The 24609-nt window shown below is 41.9% G+C and overlaps 2 protein-coding genes across 2 annotated transcripts in view; one reads left to right on the top strand and one right to left on the bottom strand.

Annotated features, from left to right (window-relative positions):
• LOC126946565 (protein FAM156A/FAM156B) overlaps positions 1 to 24609 on the bottom strand; it is a 118770-nt gene that overhangs the window by 34214 nt on the left and 59947 nt on the right.
• Positions 682 to 8559, top strand: XAGE3 (X antigen family member 3). Its single transcript, XM_050777119.1, has 5 exons — positions 682 to 769; positions 1636 to 1724; positions 2573 to 2678; positions 5840 to 5965; positions 8448 to 8559. Exons 2-5 carry the CDS (start codon positions 1644 to 1646, stop codon positions 8468 to 8470), a joined length of 336 nt encoding a protein of 111 aa, XP_050633076.1. The 5' UTR covers positions 682 to 769; positions 1636 to 1643; the 3' UTR covers positions 8471 to 8559.

Below are 24609 nucleotides of genomic sequence, written 5' to 3'. Positions count from 1 at the left end.
TGTAGGGCAAGAGAGGGAACAAAGCCTCTTAGTCCCTTTCCTTCTACTACAAACATCTTAGGGATGTGAGTCTGGGGACAGTGAGAAAACCCCGGCTGGCCTTGCATGTGCTTGACTCAGTATGCACACCCCTTGCTGCCCAAGTCCCTTGTTGTCCATGTGCCTTGCTGTCTGCCTTGTGTCCCTGCAGAGCTGTGCAAGGAGACATCGTGACTTCCTTCTGTGCTGCTGACTAGGAGTCAGCCGGTAGGTCCGAAGATCAGTCCTCCCAGGGTGGAAGTGGGAGAGAGTGTGAGGAGGAGCCCGCGGCGCAGTCTATGTCCTCCGATTGGGGAAGGTCCTTGAGGTTGCCATTCTTCTCCTAACAGGCGGCGACACAGCCATGGCCTTGCTATCGTGGGTGTCCCAGACAGGGGAGGAAGGAGGGCCATAGAGGGGAGGAGGACCTAGTGAACATGGAGTGAGCTTTGAAGGGGGAAACTATTTGTGGTATTTGAGTCCCGGAGGCATATGAAACCGCCCACAGAAGACACATTCCGAAGTCTTCAGTGGGAACCTGGGAGAGGGCAGAGGACTGCGCGGCGCGGGATGGGGTGGGGCGAGGAGGGGCGCCACAGCCCACTAGGCAGGCACCTTCCTCACTGCGCATGTCCACTGGGCGTCTTCCCCTCTGCACCTTTGCCCATGTGGTGAACGCCCTGGAGCTGTGAGAGTGTGAGGGTCGCGTTCCTGCTGTCTGGACTTTTTCTGTCCTACTGAGACGCAGCCGGTAGGTCCACAAGCCATTCCTCCCAAGAGTTGAAGTGTGAGTGAGTGTGAGGAGGAGCCAGTGGCTATCTGGAGCGTGGGACAGCGTGGTCCACGGCCTCAGAGGTCGAAGGGTCTCAAGGTGCTCGTCCTTCTGCTCGTGAGGTGGCACTGCCGTGGGCCTTGTTGTAGTGAGGTCAGAATGAGGGAAGAAGGTGGGCCGCACAGTTGAGAGGGGTCAGGTGAAAATGGGGCGAGTGCTGGGGGTGCTGGGGCAGGTATCCGAGTCCCTGGAACCCTCGACCGAGGACAGATTCCAGGCTCCTTTGTGTCGACCCGGGAAGGAGCAGGGTGGGCATTAAGGAAGGGAACTGGGAACGCTGCGGGTTGGCGACCATGGCCCTGAGGTCTGTAGAGCGCCTGGCAGAGGTGTACAGTGAGGAGGGCCCAGCGCTGTGTGGCAGCTTCTCAACTCCACCGTGGAGGTTTGAGTTGGTGGGGCTCTGCGTTCCAACAAAACTTGATTTTAGGGGGGAAATGGGCCTAGCAAATGGGTGTGTGACAAAAGCCGTAGTTACTGCAGTTTTAATTCTCTGGCTGTATTTTCCCAAATGTCTCCACAGAGGAGAGTTAAGTTGTGAAACCAAACCTTATCGGAAATATCCTGTGTCTTTTGCCAGGAGCCTTAAGAAATTGCTCAGTTAGCTTGACCAACTTAATGGCTTCGCAAGCATTCATAAGGCACACACACTTACACTTGCCCTGAGACTTAGTTCGAAAGTATTTACAAACTTTTAAAAAACGACAAGTTAACATTTGGTCATGGAAGTGGTCAAATATAGCTGTCTTTTCAAGTACATTTACCAATTCACAGTATTCTGCTTGCAGTGTGAAATATGATTTGGCGAGGAAGATCAACATATAGGCCTAGACCAAGGAGAAGTGTACCACCTCCTGAGCTGATTGGGCCTATGCTGGTGAGTGCCTTAACCTTTGATGTTTTCTATTAGCAGAAAGTTATTTTTGTAACTTGTTGTTGTTGCAAAACTGTTTTGTAATTGTTGTTGAACCAATATAGATACACCAATAAAGGTGTCCCATGCTGATAGAAATTATCATGGGGGCCTGGCGCGGTGGCTCAAGCCTGTAATCCCAGCACTTTGGGAGGCCGAGACGGGCAGATCACGAGGTCAGGAGATCGAGACCACCCTGGCTAACACGGTGAAATCCCGTCTCTACTAAAAATACAAAAAAAAAAAAAAAAAAAAAATTAGCCGGGCGAGGTGGCGGGCGCCTGTAAACCCAGCTACTCGCGAGGCTGAGGCAGGAGAATGGCGTGAACCGAGGAGGCAGAGCTTGCAGTGAGCTGAGATCCGGCCACTGCACTCCAGCCTGGGCGACAGAGGGAGACTCCGTCTACAAAAAAAAAAAAAAAAAAAAAAAATTCATGGCATCTCATGAAGGAAAGACGAATCCAAGAGGAGTAAGTTCTCCTGTTGTCTGGGTGGATGATCTTGTGTTCCCCAGATTTTGCCCATGATTTCCTTCTCATGCTTATTTGCAAAAGATTACACACATTCATCCTAACATAGATTAAAACAGCTTCCAAAGCCCTTGAGGGCAACTGTCTTAGAGTAACCTCTCTGTGGGAAGAGTAACTTTATGAAAAATAAGTATGTGGAATAGTGTTGGAGAAATGTCTTTAGACTTATGATCAGAAACATCTATGTATTCTGTATGTTTATATTATTGAAATGTATTGATAACAAAACTTTTTATCTGCACACACACACACACACACACACACACACACCCCTCGTTCCAGGAGCCCAGTGATGCGGAGCCTCAGCAAGCGGAACCAGTAACTGAAAGTCAGGATTCTACACCTGGTCAGGAGAGAGAAGAAGATCAGGGTGCAGCTGAGATTCAAGGTACTGGGAGGGGAAAGAAAGAATGTCTATGGGGAGGGAAGGAGGCCTATGTGTGCATCATGCCTTATGCCATGACCAGTAACAGGAGGAAAGAAAACATTGGGAAAGGATCTCAAACATTTGCTGAGAGTTGGCTGGACAAGTGAAGAGTATAGTTTGCAGCTTCATAGAGTCCCTGGATATAATGAATCTTCTCCTACCTTTAAAATATATTTTGGGCCGGGCGCGGTAGCTCAAGCCTGTAATCCCAGCACTTTGGGAGGCCAAGACGGGCGGATCACGAGATCAGGAGATCGAGACCATCCTGGCTAACACGGTGAAACCCCGTCTCTACTAAAAAATACAAAAAACTAGCTGGGTGAGGTGGTGGGTGCCTATAGTCCCAGCTACTTGGGAGGCTGAGGCAGGAGAATGGCGTGAACCCAGGAGGCGGAGCTTGCAGTGAGCTGAGATCCGGCCACTGCACTCCAGCCTGGGTGACAGAGCAAGACTCCATCTCAAAAAAAAAAAAAAAATATATATATATATATATACACACACACACATATATATATATTTTGTATGCTTGAAAATACAGTCCTTGCTAAATCAGATGAAACTGTTTAATTTGATGTACAAAAATGTACATTATTTCACTAGTTTACTTTGATCTTCTTAGAATGTTGTCTGATCTTCTTAGCCGAGGGGTCCACAGTATTGTATGCACCCTTTAATAGCATGTAGAATGCCAAGTCACCCTACCTTGTAACACCCTGAATAAAGCCCATTTGTATAAGGATGTTAGCCCTATTTTGTAAATAAGAAAACTGAGGCTCTGAAATGGAGGCTTACCAAGAACACTTGACTCATGGAGAAGGAATTCATATTTCATTCCAACGTTTATGTTCTCCCTACCATTCACATTAGAAAACGTGAATGATTTTGCTTGAAATGTTAATAGTCGAATGTGTCTGTACTGTAAGGTACTTCAGTATTGGCTCAGGACAAAACAAAGTTCAGTGAAGCAGGATAGCAACTCCAGAAAAGACCTCAATGAATGACAGCCACTCTTTCCTTTGCTCTGTATTTTTGACAGTATGTTTGGTAAAATCTGGATAATTCAGGACATTGGCATACAGGTAGCTATATTTGTATGATTTTGAGGGGCTTTTAAAGAGTTGTTTATATACTTTTATAATTAGAAAACTCGAAGCATGATAAGATTATCATGAAACAGAAATTATTTCTTCAACAGATAGCATTTTGAAGTTAAACATTGACAGAATTTGGGTAATGGATTACTTTAGCAATTCACTGTTAAGGGGTTTCCAGAATATGACTGTCAACAATGCCCATTAATTTTTTTTTCACTCAAGTTCCTGTACTCTTGTGGAAGACAGCGATTTTTCCCACCTGTGAGTGAGACCATGTGGTGTTTGGTTTTCTGTTCTTGTGATAGTTTGCTAAGAATGATGGTTTCCAGCTTCATCCATGTCCCTACAAAGAACATGAACTCATCCTTTTTTATGGCTGCATAGTATTCCATGGTGTTTATGTGCCACATTTTCTTAATCCAGTCTATCATTGATGGACATTTGGGTTGGTTACAAGTCTATGCTATTGTGAATAGTGCCACAATAAACATACGTGTGCATGTGTCTTTATAGCAGCATGATTTATAATTCTTTGGGTATATACCCAGTAATGGGATGGCTGGGTCAAATGGTATTTCTAGTTCTAGATCCTTGAGGAATTGCCACACTGTCTTCCACAATGGTGGAACTAGTTTAGTTTACAGTCCCACCAACAATGTAAAAGTGTTCCTCTTTCTCCACATCCTCTCCAGCTCCTGTTGTTTCCTGATTTTTTTTTTTTTTTTTTTTGAGACGGAGTCTCGCTCTGTCGCCCAGGCTGGAGTGCAGTGGCGCGATCTCGGCTCACTGCAAGCTCCGCCTCCCGGGTTCACGCCATTCTCCTGCCTCAGCCTCCTGAGTAGCTGGGACTACAGGCGCCCACAACCGCGCCCGGCTAATTTTTTTTTGTATTTTTAGTAGAGACGGGGTTTCACCGTGGTCTCGATCTCCTGACCTTGTGATCCGCCCGCCTCGGCCTCCCAAAGTGCTGGGATTACAGGCGTGAGCCACCACGCCCGGCCTGATTTTTAAATAATTGCCATTCTAACTGGTGTGAGATTGTATCTCGTGGTTTTGATTTGCATTTCTCTGATGACCAGTGATGATGAGCATTTTTTCATGTGTCTGTTGGCCGCATAAATGTCTTCTTTTCAGAAGTGTCTGTTCATATCCTTTGTCCACTTTTTGATGGGGTCGTTTTTTTCTTGTAAATTTGTTTGAGTTCTTTGTAGATTCTCGATATTAGCCCTTTGTCAGATGAGTAGATTGCAAAAATGTTCTCCCATTCTGTATGTTTCCTGTTCACTCTGATGGTAGTTTCTTTTGCTGTGCAGAAGCTCTTTAGTTTAATTAGATCCCATTTGTCAATTTTGGCTTTTGTTGCCATTGCTTTTGGTGTTTTAGACATGAAGTCCTTGCCCATGCCTATGTCCTGAATGGTATTGCCTAGGTTTTCTTCTAGGATTTTTATGGTTTTAGGTCTAACATTTAAGTGTTTAATCCAGCTTGAATTAATTTTTGTATAAGGTGTAAGGAAGGGATCTAGTTTCAGCTTTCTACATATGACTAGCCAGTGTTCCCAGCACCATTTATTAAATAGGGAATCCTTTCCCTATTTCTTGTTTTTGTCAGATTTGTCAAATATCAGATGGTTGTAGATGTGTGGTATTATTTCTGAGGGCTCTGTTCTGTTCCATTGGTCTAGATCTCTGTTTTGGTGCCAGTACGATGGTGTTTTGGTTACTGTAGCCTTGTAGTATAGTTTGAAGTCAGGTAGCGTGATGCCTCCAGCTTTGTTCTTTTGGCTTAGGATTGTCTTGGCAATGCGGGCTCTTTTTTGGTTCCATATGCACTTTAAAATAGTTTTTTCCAATTCTGTGAAGAAAGTCATTGGTAGCTTGATGGGGATGGCATTGAATCTGTAAATTACCTTGGGCAGTATGGCCATTTTCACAATATTGATTCTTCCTATCCTTGAGCATGGAATGTTCTTCCATTTGTTTGTGTCCTCTTTTATTTTGTTGAGCAGTTAACCTTTGTATTTTTAAGTGCTTGACCCGGAAGCTGATCTCCAGGAGCAATCTCAGTCAAAGACTGGGGATGAATGCGGAGATGGTCCTGATGACCAGGGGAAGATTCTGCCAAATTCAGAGGAATTTAAAATGCCAGAAGGAGGTATGCTACCCATTAAGATGCAAAATTATGTGCTTTCTGTTTTCCACAATATTTTACTTTTGATAATAAGAGAGAACATTACTACCCCCTTAAAATCAGAGTTCAAATGCAGACTTTCTTTGAAAGCTTGTTCAGACCCCAATTGCCTGACTGCAAGACTTAAACACTATCAGATACAGACACAAATTGGGTTAAAGCCATATTGAATCATCAAATATGAAAGTATATTCTTACTTCTGATTATACCTAACAACTAACAATTTTCAGATTTTTTTCTAATTTCTGATTTTAACAAATACATAATGCATTTGTAATACCAGTTTGTGTGAAATATCCTAGCACCTTAAGCAGATTCTAATACCAACTTTAACATTATCTGTGAGATTCTGGATTAATTCCATAAATTCTACAACCATCTCTGGTTGTAGAACACGGCTGTTATTGAAAATAGTAAATGCAAATCAGATGTATTAACATCTGTTTTAAAGTTGATTTCTGGCTGGGCACGGTGGCTCAAGCCTGTAATCCCAGCACTTTGGGAGGCCGAGGCGGGTGGATCACAAGGTCAGGAGATCGAGACCATCCTGGCTAACATGGTGAAACCCCGTCTCTACTAAAAATATAAAAAACTAGCCGGGCGTGGTGGCGGGCGCCTGTAGTCCCAGCTACTCGGAGGCTGAGGCGGGAGAATAGCGTGAACCCGGGAGGCGGAGCTTGCAGTGAGCCGAGATGGCGCCACTGCACTCCAGCCTGGGCCACACAGCAAGACTCCATCTCAAAAAAAAAAAAAAAATAAAAAAATAAAGTTGATTTCTGCATCCTTATGTTCTGTTGGATAAAATACAAAGATACGATTTGTTTTTCATAACAATCAGTTTCACTCCAGTTCTAATATCTGAGTTGAGATATCATGGTTCCTAAGAAAATGAGCAGGCAACTTGCTTGATGAAAGTACCTTTTCCACATATTTTCCAAATTGATGACTGTCAATTAGAAGAGCTTCTGAATTTATAGAAAGCTTTCCATGTTTGTGGAAGAAATTACCTAAATGTTTTTACTCTACACTGCTGAACCATTCAATTAGACTATTTACGTTGAAAGATAGTTTTCAATTATTTCCAGGAGCCCATTGAACAAGCCTCAATTGTATTCTTAGGAAGATAGTCTTAAATGAATATCTTGTTAAAATAGATAGAAAATTACACGAGAAAGGAAAATATTACAAAATGAAAATAATAAAGAGCAATAGAATAAATCTAAGGGAAAAGGAAAGAGGTACTTAATAAGAGACAGGTATGAATCATTAGTAAAAGGAAATGTAATCCAAAAGTAATACATTTAAAAGATTGTTCTTTTGAAAAATAGCTATGAATAGAGTAATAATTTGCACACTCTTAAAGAAAATGGAAAAAGCTCAACATGGAATACGAACAAGACCCTAACAGATACTGAATATATGGTAGAATCGAAAGTGAATACATTCTTGAACTTTAATATTTTCAAAATATGAATGAAGTGATTGATATTCTAGGAACACATACATTAGTTAATATATTACAGTAATACCTGAATATCTAAACATCACAAAGACTGTGGAAAAACTTCTGAAATTTCCCACTTATCCCTCAAAAACACTCAACTTTTAGAAACAAATATTTGGCTTTTCCAGATGTCTTACTGTCCTTTTCCATTTTCCTCTCCCTCCATTTCTTTTTTTTGCCCCACTCCTCATGATATATGCCTCTTTCCCATTTTGATGTCAAAAATAATAGTGATAGATTAAACCAAATCTGACCATGTAATTTATTTTACCAATGGAAATATTTTCAAGTTTAAAAAGAGGGACTCTTCATATTGACATCAGGATGATAGGTAAAAATGTTGGACAAAAATGGTTACTGTACCTTAAAGAACACAGGTGGGTAAACTAGCCCCAAGCAACATTTTTGCACTTCTGCACAACAGAGAAAAAACAAATGCAGTACTGGCCTTTCAATTCACTGCACTTACGCAGTTCCTAATGTACATAAACTGTTTCCCAGGAACTTGTTGAACATCCAGAGTATTATTTCAAGGCAAAATATTATATTACATTATACATTGTTTGTAAATTCCTTTTGTTTCTTAGGTTTGTTGTGTGTTGGTTATGTTTTTATTAAAACTGTACACAGTGTTTGCTTTTCACTTTGGGCCACCTTTTAATAGGTTCACTTGATTTAAAGCGTTTTGAAGTTGACAGTTTTGGTTCCCTTGAACTACAGAAAACAAGGTGTTTTAAAAATGTTGCTAATGTATATGCTTGGAAGCCTATCTTCAAAGTCTCTACAGAGGTCTAACTGAATGTTAGCCATTGGGTTACTCTTAGGCTTCTGGTTTTAGTCCATGGTATAAAACCAAAACTTTGGTGTCCTTCATATACCTTTAATGTCATCTGAATACAGTTCTGCTACTAATATTCCCTCCTGTTATGTTTCTATTATAGGTGACAAGCAACCACAGGTTTAAATGAAGACAAGCTGAAACAACACAAACTGTTTCTATCTAAGATATTTGACTTAAAAATATTGAAATAAACTTTTGCGGCTTTCTCCAAATAAGTCTTGCACATTTTTTTGTTCATTTTATTCCCAAATATTTGATACTATTGAAAATGGTGGCCAGGTGTGGTGGCTCAAGCCTGTAATCACAGCACTTTGGGATGCTGAGGCAGGAGGATTTCTTGAGCTCAGGAAACTGACACCAGCTTGGGCAACATAGTGAGACCCCCTCACTGCAAAATAAATGAATGAGTGCATGAATGTATGCATGTATATATGTAGCTTCAGTCCCAGCTACTTCTGAGGCTACATTGAGAGGATCCCTTGAACTCAGGAGGTTGAGGATGTGGGTAGTTATGTTCAGGCCACTGCAACTCCAGCCTGGGTGACAGAGTGAGACTGTTTGGAAAAAAAAAGGAAAAGTATCATTTTTGAAATTTTGTATTCTGATTACACTGGTATACACACTTGTGATATTATGAAATATATAAATAATATTTGGTCCTCTACCCTCTGTACTGGCGTACAACTCTTAATATTTTTAGAATCTCCACAAAGTGATGTCTTTTTGTATGCTAATGAGTTGACTGTTGCCTAGCAGCCCCTAGGTAGCTTTGGGATGGGGGATTAGAGGGCTGGGACTTTCAGTCCCACCCCAAACCTTCAGGAAAGGGAGAAGTGCTGAAGGTTGATTACCAATAGCCAGCCAGTGGTTTAATCAGTCACACCTGCATCATGGAAACCTCCATGAAAACCCAAAAGGACAGGGTTCAGAGAGCTTCTGGATAGCCCCGCACACGGAGGACAGCATTTCCACAGGGGGCATGGCTCCCTGCCCCTTAACCCATTCCTTATCCTATGCATCTCTTTAACTGGATCCTGTCTAATATCCTGTTTAAATCAACCCATAAATGTATATGTTTCACTGAGTCGTGAGATGCTTTAGTAAATTAATTGAACTTGAGTAGGAGTCATGGGAAATTCAGTTTATAGCTGGTGGGTCAGAAACACGGTAAAACAATTTAGGGCTCGTGGCAATTGGCAGGGTCCTCTTGCGGGACTGAGCCCTCAACCTATGCAATCTGATGCTATCTCCAGGTAGATCCTATTGGAGTTGAATGAGAGGATACCCAGCTGGTGTATGCCGCAAAACTGTTTGCTTGCTTGGTGTGTGGAGAAAAGCCCCCACATATCTGGTCACAGAAGTCTTTGATGTTACTGGTTGTAGGGCAAGAACAGAGAAAACACTTTTTTCTTCCATTCAACCAACAGGTATCATGTTTGTATATTGTTTTTCTATGCAGTAAACTTGCTAAATATCCTTATTCTAAATTTATCTCTAGATCCTTTCTGATTTTCAACACACACAATCATATCATCTTTGAATAACAACAGCTTGTTTTTGACATTTCAAACAGTATCCTTTTTCCTTTTTCCTATTCTACGACATTGGACAGGCCCACCCAATACAATGCTGATTAGAACCAGTAATTGTGGCCATTTTTCTCATATGCCTAGTAGGCACTGGAAATTTTTTTTTTTAACATCTTACCATGCTTGCTGTGCTTTTAAAAATAGATCTATTTTATTAGAATAGGAAGCTCCATTCTATTTTCCATTTGTTAAGACTATTTATCTTGAATATATGTTGAGTTTCATGAAGCACTTGTAATGCATCCATGTAGATGATTACAGGACTTTTTCCTTTATTAATCTGTTAACATTGTGAATTACATTGGTAAGTTGCTATGTTTAAACCAACGTTGCATTCCTAGGGGGAACATTGGGTCATGACACATTATCCTTTTTGACGAATCTATGTATTACTAATTTGTTTAGGATTTGTATGTGTGTTCTCAGAAGTGACATTAGCCTATATTCTTATTTTATGTAGAGATGCTCCTCAAGTTATCATAGAATTATGTCCCAATAAATCGATCATATATTGAAAATTTTGTAAGTTGAAAATGCATTCAGTACACCTAACTTAGCAAACATCATAGCTTAGCTTAGCCTACCTTAAACGTACCCAGCATACTTACATTAGCCTACGGTTGTGCAAAATCATCTAACACAAAGTCTATTTTATCATAACTTTGAATATCTCATGTAATTTATTGAATACTATCCTGGAAGTGAAAAATATAATGGCTATATGGTTATTCGAAGTACTGTTTCCACTGAACGCATTTCTTTTATCTGCCATCATAAAGCCAAATACTTTTAAGCGGAGGCATCGTAAGTCGTGGCTGTCTGTATTCTCTTTGTTGGACTTTGGTATCTAGGTTACACTAGCTTCATGAAATGAATTGGGATATAAGTCCTCTTTCTTTCTTTTCTTTCTTTCTTTTTTTTGAGACGGAATCTCGCTCTGTCGCCCGGGCTGGAATGCAGTGGCGCGATCTCGGCTCACTGCAAGCTCCGCCTCCTGGGTATAAGTCCTCTTTTTTTTTTTTTTTTTTTTGAGCCGGAGTCTCACGCTGTTGCCCAGGCTGGAGTGCAGTGGCGCGATCTCGGCTCGCTGCAAGCTCCGCCTCCTGGGTTCACGCCATTCTCCTGCCTCAGCCTCCTGAGTAGCTGGGACTACAGGCGCCCGCCACCGTGCCCGGCTAATTTTTTGTATTTTTAGTAGAGAGGGGGTTTCACTGTGGTCTCGATCTCCTGACCTTGTGATCTGCCCGCCTCGGCCTCCCAAAGTGCTGGGATTACAGGCTTGAGCCACCGCGCCCGGCCAAGTCCTCTTTCTATTCTCTGGAACTGAAATCTCTGCAAGACTGAATAACTTGGGGATAGGCTTTGCCATGTTCTTTTGTTTCTAGATTGAATCTCCTTTTTACCTTTGGACCCTACTTAAAGACGGAAGGACCAGATCTAGGTTCCTATGCCTTTGAACTTTATAAGGTGGCCATCTTTCCTCCAATGATCCCTCTAATGATGCTGTCACTCTGAGAACTACCTGCTCCTTTTTTTTTGTACTGATATTAACCCCTGTACACAGAAAGTTAAAAGTTGCCATTCTATTAATTTGCCTACATAAGATTTTTAAGAGATGGGTTCTTGCTATGTTGCCCAAGCTGATCTTGAACTCCTGGGCTCAAGTGATCATCCCTCCTTGGCCTCCAAATGTCCTGGGATAACAGGTGAGAGCCACCATGCCGGGCCTGCCTACATGATTTTGATCTGTGGTATGTGATTGTGAATGGGTTGACTAACCAAAGCTGTGTATAGTTACAACAATAGCTCCATTTATTGAGTTCTTTAAGAAAAACAGGAATAATAATAACTTGCATTTATGGAGTATGTGTTATCCATTAGCCACTTCTCTGAGCTACGTTTCGTTTTTTTCTGACCTCATTTAATCCTTTAAAAAGGTGAGTCAGAGTTTTCATAAAATTTACAATAAATGACTCTAGTAAAAAGCAGATATGGGGATTCAAGTTCTAAGTTCACAGTCTGCGCTTTCTCAAAGCAAATGCTTCTGACAGCGTTGAATGTAGAACTGGTGTTGCATATACTGACTTCAGTGGTAATCTCATTTTTATATAAATCTGTGGTAATATATAAAATATATATTTTTTTCATTGTTCAAGATAAAAGGCTTTGTTCTTTTCTTGAAGGAAGTGTTTCCCAAAATATGGCACGTAGAGCTAACAGGCGTTTTGAGATGAAACCATTGGTACAAAAACATTTAAAAAAGTAATGATAACATACCTATTTTACGGTGCTACAGAACAATATAACTTGAATACTAAAGTCTTTTGGAATAGTTTGTGGGAACACGGAGAGAAGAACTGATGCCTCAATCCCTATGGAAAATGCCACGACATCTCCTGCAAACACATTTGACCTTTCTTTAAAAGTTATTAAGAGCCAGGGAGGGAGAAGCACCAAACCTCATTTTTTTTTTTTTGAAAAGCGCATACATTTATTTAATATAAGTTTTACATAGGGAAAGGAAAACACAAAGAAACAGGAAAACTTGTGTATATTTATTCTAGGTTTGATGGAGAAGTGGATAGTGATGGAAAAGTATGTTGGATAAAAATGCATGATCTGATGGTAGTTAATTGGGGAGAACTCAGCTATGCCTGTTTGTTCAGATTGCTGTCAATGACCTTGTGTTTCTAGAGATATACAGATGTCCATTTCCTCTGGGCATAGAGACAGCACCTGTCAAATGAGGGTTTTATGACTTGCTTCAGGAGAGAAGAATTGGGGGAAGGTGAGAGTTACCTTCCTGTTTCTGCTGTTTTCTAAATACCCCCATATTCTGGGGTAGTGTGTCCTGAACCCCATCACTCAAAAGTTACCACTGGTTTTATATCTCTGTATGATATATTCCAAGCTTTTCAACATGACATACAAAATTTTCTCTCTTTCCCACCCTCCTGTGATCTTTCTAGTTTCAATCACCACCACTTTCCACCTTTCATTTTGCATTCTATTGTCAAGGACTGCTCATACTTCTCATCCACGCACAATGCTATTTTATTCCTCCCTGTCTGTATATATATTGTCTTCTCTGCCTAGAATGTGCTTACCCCTCTTTCTTTACTTGAGTAACTCCCATTTACTCTCCCTTACTCTGCTCAGGTCTTATCTTCTCTATGAAGCCGCCTTTAATGTACTTGGACTGCTAAGCTTTCTCTTTTGTATTTCTAAAAGAAATCCTGCTTTCCACTTTAAATCATTTTTATTTATTTTATTTATTTTTTAATTTTTAAAATTATACTTTAAGTTCTAGGGTACATGTGCACAACGTGCAGGTTTGTTTCATATGTATACATGTGCCATGTTGGTGTGCTGCACCCATTAACTTGTCATTTACATTAGGTATATCTCCTAATGCTATCCCTCCCCCCTACCCCCTCCCCACAATAGGACCCAGTGTGTGATGATCCCCTTCCTGTGTCCAAGTGATCTCATTGTTCAATTCCCACCTATGAGTGAGAACATGCGGTATTTGGTTTTCTGTTCTTGCGATAGTTTGCTGAGAATGCAGCTGCACCCATGTCCCTACAAAGGACATGAACTCATCCTTTTTTATGGCTGCATAGTATTCCATAGTGTATATGTGCCACATTTTCTTAATCCAGTCTGTCACTGATGGACATTTGGGTTGATTCCAAGTCTTTGCTATTGTGAATAGTGCCGCAATAAACATACGTGTGCATGTGTCTTTATAGCAGTATGACTTATAATCCTTTGGGTATATCCCCAGTAATGGGATGGCTGGGTCAAATGGTATTTCTAGTTCTAGATCCTTGAAGAATAGTTCTGGGATACACATGCAGAATGTGCAGATTTGTTATGTAGGTGTACATGTGCCATGTGGTTTGCTGCACCTATCACCTTGTCATCTAGGTTTTAATCTCTGCATGCATTAGGTATCTGTCCTAATGCTCTCCTTCTCCTTGCCCCCAACCCCTCAACAGGCCCCAGTGTGTGTTGTTCCCCCTCCCTGTATCCATGTGTTCTCATCGTTCTACTCCCACTTATGAGTGAGAGAATGTGGTGTTTTGTTCTCTGTTCCTATATTAGTTTGCTGAGGATGATGGCTTCCAGCTTCATCCATGTCCCTGCAAAGGACATGATCTCATTCTTTTTTATGGCTGCATAGTATTTCATACAAACATCATTTTTCATCTACATAAAACTCCATCAGTCTGATAGTCACCACATCTCATTCAGAAACCCCTGAAGCTTCCTGGATCCAGCCTGATACCCCTCTTACTAAACATAATACAGGATTTTCAACTCTGGGCTCCATTTGTATCCTCATACCCACAAAGAGAATTCTGCAGCAAAGGGCCCTACTCAGAATCCATACTGCTTAAGGAGGGGAAGAGATTATAATCAGCAATTATTTCTCCCTATTACAGAGATCGTAAAATATTTTCTTATCCAAAAGGACTGAAAAGCTAGGATTCAAATAAAAAGTGAGACTAAATGTAGGGGATCCCATTTGCCACGAAGTATGTGAGAAGTTCTTAGGCTGCAGAGCTGGATGAAAGAATGAGGGCCTAGGTAGTAGACAGGGGAAAGTAACCAGGGCAACTTGCTGATGAGAGAGGACTTGGGTCCTCGCTACATTGTCTCTTTATAGGCTATGGCATGAAATAGCCATGGGTTTCTATCCTGCCTCTCGCACACTGGCCTTGAGATGGTGGGCAAGATACTTATATCCTGTGGGACTGTTTCCCCATTTCTAAAGTAGAAATTAGAATATTTACACTAAATACTTGCTATGAAGAATAAATGAAATAATAGAGGAAGCAGGCATTACATTGCAGACAAATTTGGTTTACTAGTTATATTTCTGCTTTTTCTTCAAAATTTATTTTTTTCATTCAGTTTACCTTTACAACTACATCTATAGTAAGTGATAACTGCTTTTGAAATGCAAGTAAAAATACCGAGTTGTCTTTAAAAATGCATTTGACTTCCAAAACTTATTTGATTTAAATAAATATGTTAATTAATTGTGTGAGACGTGGAATGAATTCTAAAGTCTGTTTGTAAATACCCAACGGTGACAAGGCCAATCCTAAGTCAGTGGTATGTGCTAAAAACTGTGCTCCTTGCTCTGTGTGATGCCAGGAGGAATTAGTCAATATTCTGGCCAGGCAACACTACACATAATTCTGTACAATAGTGTGTCAATTACTCAAGCAGTTCCTAAACAGCCCTGTTGTGGCTAACTAGGCTACAAGTTTCACCAGTACAGTTGTTAGTTTGCCTTGTCACATATCCATAGATTTGGCTGGTAAGTAGAAAATGAACCCAAATTGATCCAAGTGGTTGATTGCTTGCATACACAGCAAAAGCAAGATCGGCACTGTGTCAGCACTGTGTCCCTAGTCTCACAGTATGACACTGAATCAGAGGTACTCAATGACAGCACAGATGGTGGGTCTCTCTGCCTGTGAGGAGCCCACAGTCATATCCTGTAGCCAAGGTTGAAACCACACTGAATATTGAACCCAAGATCACAACTGACACAGCTTCGACTGTGGAACAGCAGGGGCGACCCAGCTCCTGAACATCCCAGGCACAACACCTGGGGATGTCATCCACGCTTTTGAAGTGGAGGAACTGGTGTCAATGTCTACCCTGAACTGAATGGATTCTGACAGTTCCCCTAAGTCAGAGATGCAAATGAATTGTTTGGACTGGACAAGAAACCCTAGAGGGAAAGGTCGCACAGTGGGAGGCCACATTGGGAGCCTTGGCCAGCTCCTGCCTAACTAACGTATGTCCTGCTGGGGGTACCCTAACAAGGGTAAACTCTTAGAGTTTACCATGGGTATCACTTGTGCCCTCTGGGACTGTACTTGCATGTGCACCCTGACTATCCTGACCCTGCCTGAGCCCTGGAAGGCATTTACATCAGCCTCAGTTTCCTGGCCAGCATCGTACTGAGCCTGAAGCGGAGGCTTGGGCTGGACAAAAAAGGTTTATACAGAATCTTAGTTAGGAAGTCACCTGCCTTTGTCAGATAGACCTTCATAATTTATAGGATTTGTATAAGATGGCTATGATGGGAAATTTGGTGTGTCATCTTGGCTCAGTCATGGTCCAGACAAAATTGTTCACTTTGTCCAGGGTAGGTGTCTCTCTGAAGGTGTTTTTCAGATGAGACTAACAGTTAAATAAACAGACACTGGGTAAACTTAATTGCCCTCCACAATGTGGGTGAGCCTCATCCAGTCACTTGAAGGCTTTCAGAGAAAAAGACTGAGGTCCTCCTCAAGATGAAGAAATTCTACCTCTACACTGCCCTTAAATTTGAGCTATCACATCACCTCTGCCATGGGACTCCAGCCTGACATCCTGCTTTGCAAGGTTTGTACTTTCCAGCCCTCGTAATTGCATGATCCACTTCCTCAAAACCAATCTCTCTCTCTCTCTCTCTCTCTCTCTCTCTCTGAGTGCACACACACACACACACACATGCACACACACTCTCTCACACACACAGAGGAGCCCTAACCAATAGGCTGCTTACATCTGGGACCCTTAAAGGGCATCGCTGAGATCAGTACTGCAGGTTGGTCTCACTCTGCTGCAGGGCTCCTAAGGCAGACGCCTGTGGCGTTCCCCTCCCACCCTCTGCAGACAGACATCCACATGGCTCATCACTGTGACTCTGGGTTTGGTCATCCAACCATGTAGAGATCACTACAATTCCACAAGTGTTCCCTGCCCTCCATCTGCCTGTGAGGTCCTCTGTTCTATCCTGAGGACACAGAGATCTACTGGGTATGTTTCCAGCTTGCCAGGAGAGACCCCAGAGCCTGGTGAGGGAGATATACCTGCACAAAGAGAACTTCAGTGCAGTAACAGCAACGGGCATAGCCGGTGTGTTCACCAACTCATGAGAGATCACACTACCAACATCTCCCGCTTGATTTTCCCCATCAACTAACAGGTTATCCTGGAAACAATCCCTTTGGTAGGTAAGTTGGATTCTCCTCATTGTTTCCCCCGGGGCATGCGGAGCTACAAAGCAAATTGATACTGGTATGTTGTGTGAGAGTGGAATCCAAGAATGGAATGCTCTGTAGTGCTGTGATTGCCAAAGCAGTCAATAAATCTTTGTAAGTTCCCAGATGAAGCAACATTACAAGCCTCTCTCAGTTTACAGGGAGTGACACGTATGGAAAATCCAGTTTATTTAAGACTCTGGAAAAAGTCGTTTGCCTCCCTGTAACACTCAGTCCCCAAATGCCAGTAGCCCCTGCCAATCATTCCAGCAACCAAAGCTGCTCTCAGAATGTCCTAAATGTCCCAAAATGGGCAATGATGTTCTTGCTATAAATTACAAGTTTAGGATTGAAAGGAAGTACCCTTAGTCTTCTTATTTACATCAAGAGAATAGGAATGTTGTGGTCGGTACGGAGGAAATAGCTCTCTAGCGTTGAAAAGGACACAATGTTCCCTAGGAGGGGCTACAGGCACCTTCCTCCTCTGTCTTGCTTTCTGTGATGAGAAAGTTTTTCAGGACCAAGCGAGGTGGCTCAGCCCTCTAATCCCAGCATGTTGGGATGTCGAGGCACAAGGATTGCTTGAGCACAGGAGTTCGCGATCAACCTGCGGAATATAGGGATATCTTGTCTTAAAGAAAACAAAAAACAAAAAACAAGAAAACAACCCAGACGTGGTGGGGTGTGCAAGTAGTCTCAGCTACGTGGGAGGCTGAGATGGGAGGATGGCTTGAGCCTGGATGGTAAAGGCTGCAGTGAGCCATGATTTCCCCACTGCACTCCAGGCTGAGCGACAATAAGACCCTGTCTCAAATAAGACAAAAAGAAAAGAAAGTATTTCAGAGCTAGCTGGGGTGTGTGGTGAAACTTCATTTCATAGGTCAACCGCTGCCATGGGACATTGATGCTCAGGATGGTTCTGTAGTAGTCATGGCTCTGGGATCCTGGGACTGGTGTCCTTCTCCTCGGTGAGGACAGCCCTCTCTAGTCTGGGACACAGGAGGAAGGGGTCAGGCTAGGTCGTCAGGCTGCCAGGGACAGCTGTCTGCTGTGGGATCACAGATGAGATCAGGAGAAGGACAGCTTAAGGGAGGAGAAGGGAGATGAACTCCTCAGGTGAGGGTGCGGAGTCAGTGAAGGGAAGACATTGGCCCTACATCCTGACATTGCTCTAGGTTCCCGTGGAAGGACATGAAGAAAGAAACCAAGGCTGGTGGGAGGGGGACAGTAGCTTGCATCACCTCCCATCCAATGTGTTCAATGGTCCCTGAGAAGAGCCTATGCCATTTTGTGATCTAAAAGGTTATTTCCTGACACCCCTCCATCCACTACCCATGAGGAGAAGGGATTTGAGACAAATTGAGTCCTTCAGGGAGAAAGGCCAGTACGAGTTGCAAGGTCTTCTCATAAGACACATTGCCCTACTCTTGTGGTGACTTTCACACTGTGTTCGTCATGTCCTGTGTTCCTGTGTGCTCTGAGGTCGTTCTTCTAAACGTCCTGTCTGTGCTGGGAAGAGTGGGTATATTGCACACAATCTTGCTACCTAAGGGATTTAATAAGGTTTCTGAAAGTTCCCTAGGCTGGGTAGTAAATTCCCAGATCCTAGGGCACCATTGTGGCTGCACTACATGAGATTCATTGGGTGTGAATCCTGGAGTCTGCATATTTAAAAGATTCTGGGTTCCAACTTTCATGGAAACTTGTTTGAGGACTACTAGAGCAGAGGAATAGTCTCCTCCTCCAGCCACACAGCTTCTTTCTCCTTTGTGAAGGTATAGAAGGGACAGGTTTGGAGTGTTCTCTGATGTACAAACCCAAGACTTTCAGGTTAGGGGGCTGACACTGACATGCTGCCTGGTATGGTAATGACACACTCAGGGCACCTTCTCCAAATGATACCCAGACCAATCCTTTCAAGCCTCCATCTCTAAATGGTTTCTGAAGAAATCAAATTTCCATTCATTGTACAGTCCCATGCTGTAAAATTATAAATATTTTGCAGTAGCTTTTGGGTCTTACCCTTGATTGCATAAATATGTAGCACAGTAGATGTTTCATGATGCCTCTGACCCATGGCTCCACTGCTCACTGCTGGGTGACACCGAGAAAGTTACTTAACATCTCTGTGCCTCCTTTCTCCATTAGTTCTTTGGAAATAGTACTTGTAAAGTCATCTGCTTCTTGCAGGCAGTTTAGAGCACTGACTGTGTAAACAAGTGCAGTTGTCAGGACAGTTCTTGGCGTATAGTAAGTTTCCAATTAATTTTAGCTGTTATTTTTTTGCCGTTAATATTGTTGCTGTTCCCACATTTTCCTGAAGCATGTTCCAGAGATACAAAGTCAAGACTACCTTTGACCCCTTGGCTGATCTTTGGGTTATCTCTTCAGCTCTTCAGGGACCCAAGGACTGAGTCTGTGGGGCTTGGGGGAGGGCATAGTTGTTTTTTTTTTTTTTTTTTTTTTTTTTTTAGCACAATGAATATTCAGCTCTCCTTAAAGGGTATTGTAGAAACTAAATGCAATGGTGGGGTTTAGTCATCATGAGCTTCTAGGAAAAATTTACATGGAAATTTCTCTAGGCAATTAAACCTCTAGTGACCTCTTCATGTGATTTTTATAATGCTTTGAAAAGTAAGTAGTCACTGGATAATGATAGGACATAGGTATATAAACTTAAAAACAGTTTATGAATTTTTAATTTCATAGTTTGTGCTTTTTGTATCCTATCTATCTTTGTCTAACATGATGTCACACATCCTCATACATTTTCTTCTAGAAGTGTTGTAACATTAGCTTTTACATTTAGTTCTATGATGCATTTTTCTAAAAAAAATTAGAAATAGGGCCTCCGTATGTTGACCAGGCTGTTCTTGAACTCCTGGTCTCAAGCAATCCTCCCATCTCAGTCTCCCAAAGTGCTGGGATTACAGGCATGAGCCACCTCGCCTGACCATGCCTGGCCAATTTAAGACTTTTCTTCCTTTCTGATGTGAGTATTGAATGGTATACATTTCCCTCTATGCTTTAGTTTCATCTTGCAAAGTTTGATATGTTGTGTTTTTATTTTAAAATTTTCCCAACAAGGTACAGTTCCAAATAGGAACAGCTCCAGTCTCCAGCTCCCAGTGTGATCTCCAGTCTCTAGCTCCCAGTGTGATCGACGCAGAAGATGGGTGATTTCTGCATTTCCAACTGAGGTACCTGGTTCATCTCATTGGGACTGGTTGGACTGTGGGTGCAGCCTACAGAGGGCGAACTGAAGCAGGGCGGGGCATCGCCTCACCCGGGAAATGCAAGAGGTCAAGGGATTTCCCTTTCCTAGCCAAGAGAAGCTGTAACAGACTGTACAAGGAATATCGGGGCACTGCCACCTAAATGCTGTGCTTTTCCAATGGTCTTAGCAAATGGCACACCAGGAAATTATATCCTGCACCTGGATCAGCCGCCCACTGCTAGCGCAGCAGATTGAATTGCAAGGCGGCAGCCTGGCTGGGGGAGGGGCATCCGCTATTGCTAAGGCTTGGGTAGGTAAACAAAGCGGCCCAGAAGCTCGAACTGGGTGGAGCCCACCGCAGCTCAAGCAGGTCTGCTTGCCTCTGTAGACTTCACCTCTTGGGGCAGGGCATAGCTGAACAAAAGGCAGCAGAAACTTCTGCACACTTAAACGTCCTTAAACATCCCTATCTGACAGCTCTGAAGAGAGCAGTGGTTCTCCCAGCACTGTATGTGAGCTCTGAGAATGGACAGATTGCCTCCTCAAGTGCATCCCTGACCTCCATGCAGCCTAACAGCCTACAGCTGTGTGCCCCTCTGAGACAAAGCTTCCAGAGGAAGGATCAGGCAGCAATATTTTATATTCTGCAATATTTCTGTTCTGCAGCCTCCTCTGGTGATACCCAGGCAAATAGAGTCTGGAATGCACCTCCAGCAAACTCCAACAGACCTGCAGCTGAGGGATCTGACTGTTAGAAGGAAAACTAACAAACAGAAAGAAATAGCATCAACATTAACAAAAAGGACATCCACACCAAAACCCCATCTGTAGGTCACCATCATCAAAGATCAAAGGTAGATAAAACCACAAAGATGGGGAGAAACCAGAGCAGAAAAGCTGAAAATTCTAAAAATCAGAGTGCCTCTTCTCCTCCAAAGTACTGCAGCTCCTCACAAGCAACGGAAGAAACTTGGATGCAGAATGACTTTGACAAGTTGACAGAAGTAGGCATCAGAAGATTGTTAATAACAAACTTCTCTGAGCTAAAGGAGGATGTTGGAACCCATCGGAAGGAAGCTAAAAACCTTCAAAAAGATTAAATGAATGGCTAACTAGAACAAACAGTGTAGAGAAGACCTTAAATGACCTGATGGAGCTGAAAACCATGGCACGAGAACTACGTGACGCATGCACAAGCTTCAGTAGCTGATTCGATCAAATGTAAGAAAGGGTATTAGTGATTGAAGATCAAATTAATGAAATGAAGCAAGAAGAGAAGTATAGAGAAAAAGAGTAAAAAGAAACAAAGCCTCCAAGAAATATGGGACTATGTGAAAAGACCAAATCTACGTTTGATTGGTGTACCTGAAAGTGATGGGGAGAATGGAACCAAGCTGGAAAACATTCTTCAGGATATTATCCAGGAGAACTTCCCCAACCTAGCAAGGCAGGCCAGCATTCAAATTCAGGAAATACAGAGAACACCACAAAGATACTCCTCGAGAAGAGCAACCCCAAGACACATAATTGTCAGATTCACCAAGGTGGAAATGAAGGAAAAAAATGTTAAGGGCAGCCAGAGAGAAAGGTTGAGTTACCCACAAAGGGAATCCCATTAGACTAACAGCGGATCTCTTGGCAGAAACTCTCCAAGCCAGAAGAGAGTGGGGGCCAATATTCAACATTCTTAAAGAAAAGAATTTTCAACCCAGAATCTCACATCCAGCCAAACTAAGCTTCATAAGTGAAGGAGAAATAAATTCCTTTTCAGACAAACAAATGCTTAGAGATTTTGTCACCACCAGGCCTGCCTTACAAGAGCTCCTGAAGGAAGCACTAAACATGGAAAGGAACAACTGGTACCAGCCACTGCAAAAACATGCAATTTGTAAAGACCATTGATGCTATGAAGAAACTGCATCAACTAACGGGCAAAATAACCAGCTGACATCAAAATGACAGGATCAAATTAACACATAAAAATATTAACCTTAAATGTAAATGGGCTAAATGCCCTAATTAAAATACACAGACTGGCAAATTGGATAAGAGTCAAGACCCATCAGTGTGCTGTATTCAGGAGACCCATCTCACGTGCAGAGACACACACATAGGCTCAAAATAAAGGGATGGAGGAAATCTATCAAGCAAAGGGAAAGCAAAGCAAAGCAAAACAAAACAAACAAACAAAAAAACAGGGGTTACAATCCTAGTCTGTGATAAAACAGACTTTAAACCAACACAGATCAGAAGAGATAAAGAAGGCCATTACATAATGGTAAAGGGATCAATTCAACAAGAAGAGCTAACTATCCTAAATATATATGCACCCAATACAGGAGCACCCAGATTCATAAAGCAAGTCCTTAGAGACCTACAAAGACATTTAGACTCCTACACAATAATAATGGGAGACTTTAACACCCCACTGTCAATATTAGACAGATCAACAAGACAGAAGGTTAACAAGGATATCCAGGAGTTGAACTCAGCTCTGCACCAAGTGGACCTAATAGACATCTATAGAACTCTCCACCCCAAATGAACAGAATATACATTCTTCTCAGCACCACATCGCACTTATTCCAAAACTGACCTCATAGTTGGAAGTAAAGTACTCCTCAGCACATGAAAGAACAGAAATCACAACAAACTGTCTCTCAGACCACAGTGCAATCAAATTAGAACTCAAGATTAAGAAACTCACTCAAAACTGCTCAGCTTTATGGAAACTGAACAACCTACTCCTGAATGGCTATGGGGTAAATAATGAAATGAAGGCAGAAATAAAGATGTTCTTTGAAACCAATGAGAACAAAGACACGACATACCAGAATCTCTGAGACACATTTAAGGCAGTGTGTAGAGGGAAATTTATAGCACTAAATGCCCACAAGGGAAAGCAGGAAAGATCTAAAATTGACACCCTAACATCACAATTAAAAGAAGTAGAGAAACAAAAACAAACAAATTCAAAAGGTAGTCAAAGGCAAGAAATAACTAAGATCAAAGCAGAACTGAAGGAGAGACACAAAAAACCCTTCAAAAAATCAGTGAATCCAGGAGCTGGTTTTTTTTTTTTTTTTTTTTAAAAGATCAACAAAATTGATAGACCACTAACAAGACTAATAAAGAAGAAAAGAGAGAAGAATCAAATAGATGCAGTAAAAAATGACAAAGGGGATATAACCACTGATCCCACAGAAATACAAAATACCACCAGAGAATACTGTAAACACCTCTATGCAAATAAACTAGAAAATCTAGAAGAAATGGATAAATTCCTGGACACATACACCCTCCCAAGACTAAACCAGGAAGAAGTTGAATCCCTGAATAGACCAATAACAGGCTCTGAAATTGAGGCAATAATTAATAGCCTACCAACCAAAAAGAGTTCAGGACCAGACGGATTCACAGCTGAATTCTACTAGAGGTACAAAGAGGAGCTGGTACCATTCCTTCTGAAACTATTCCAATCAATAGAAAATGAGGGACTCCTCCTGAACTCATTTTATGAGGCCAGCATCATCCTGATACCGAGGCCTGGCAGAGACACAACAAAAAAGAGAATTTTAGACAAATATTCGTGATGAACATCGATGCGAAAATCGTTAATAAAATACTGGCAAACCAATTCCAGCCGCACATTAAAAAGCTTATCCACCAAGATCAAGTTGACTTCATCCCTGGGATGCAAGGCTGGTTCAACATAGGCAAATCAATAAACGTAATCTGTCACATAAACAGAACCAAAGACAAAAGCCACAGGATTATCTCAATAGATGCAGAAAAAGCCTTCAACAAAATTCAACAGCCCTTCATGCTAAAAACTCTCAATAAATTCGGTATTGATGGAACGTATTTCAAAATAATAAGAGTGATTTATAACAAATCTACAGCCAATATCATACTGAATGGGCAAAACCTGGAAGCATTCCCTTTGAAAACTGGCACAAGACAGGGATGCCCTCTCTCACCACTCCTATTCAACATAGTGTTGAAAGTTCTGGCCAGGACAATCAGGCAAGAGAAAGAAATAGAGGGTATTCAATTAGGAAAAGAGGAAATCAAATTGTTCCTGTTTGTGGACGACATGATTGTATATTAAGAAATCTCCATCGTCTCAGCCCAGTATCTCCTTAAGCTAATAAGCAACTTCAGCAAAGTCTCAGGATACAAAATCAATGTGCAAAAATCACAAGCATTCTTATACACCAATAGCAGACAGAGAGCCAAATCATGAGTGAACTCCCATTCACAATTGCTACAAAGAGAATAAAATACCTAGGAATCCAACTTAAAAGGGATGTGAAGGACCTCTTCAAGGAGAACTACAAACCACTGCTCAATGAAATAAAAGAGGACACAAACAAATGGAAGAACATTCCATGCTCATGGATA

This window comes from Macaca thibetana, chromosome X, assembly GCF_024542745.1.
Source record: "Macaca thibetana thibetana isolate TM-01 chromosome X, ASM2454274v1, whole genome shotgun sequence".
In the NCBI taxonomy this organism is placed as follows: domain Eukaryota; kingdom Metazoa; phylum Chordata; class Mammalia; order Primates; family Cercopithecidae; genus Macaca; species Macaca thibetana.
Note: the sequence above shows the minus strand (reverse complement) of the source record. Positions and strands in the feature narration are given on the sequence as shown.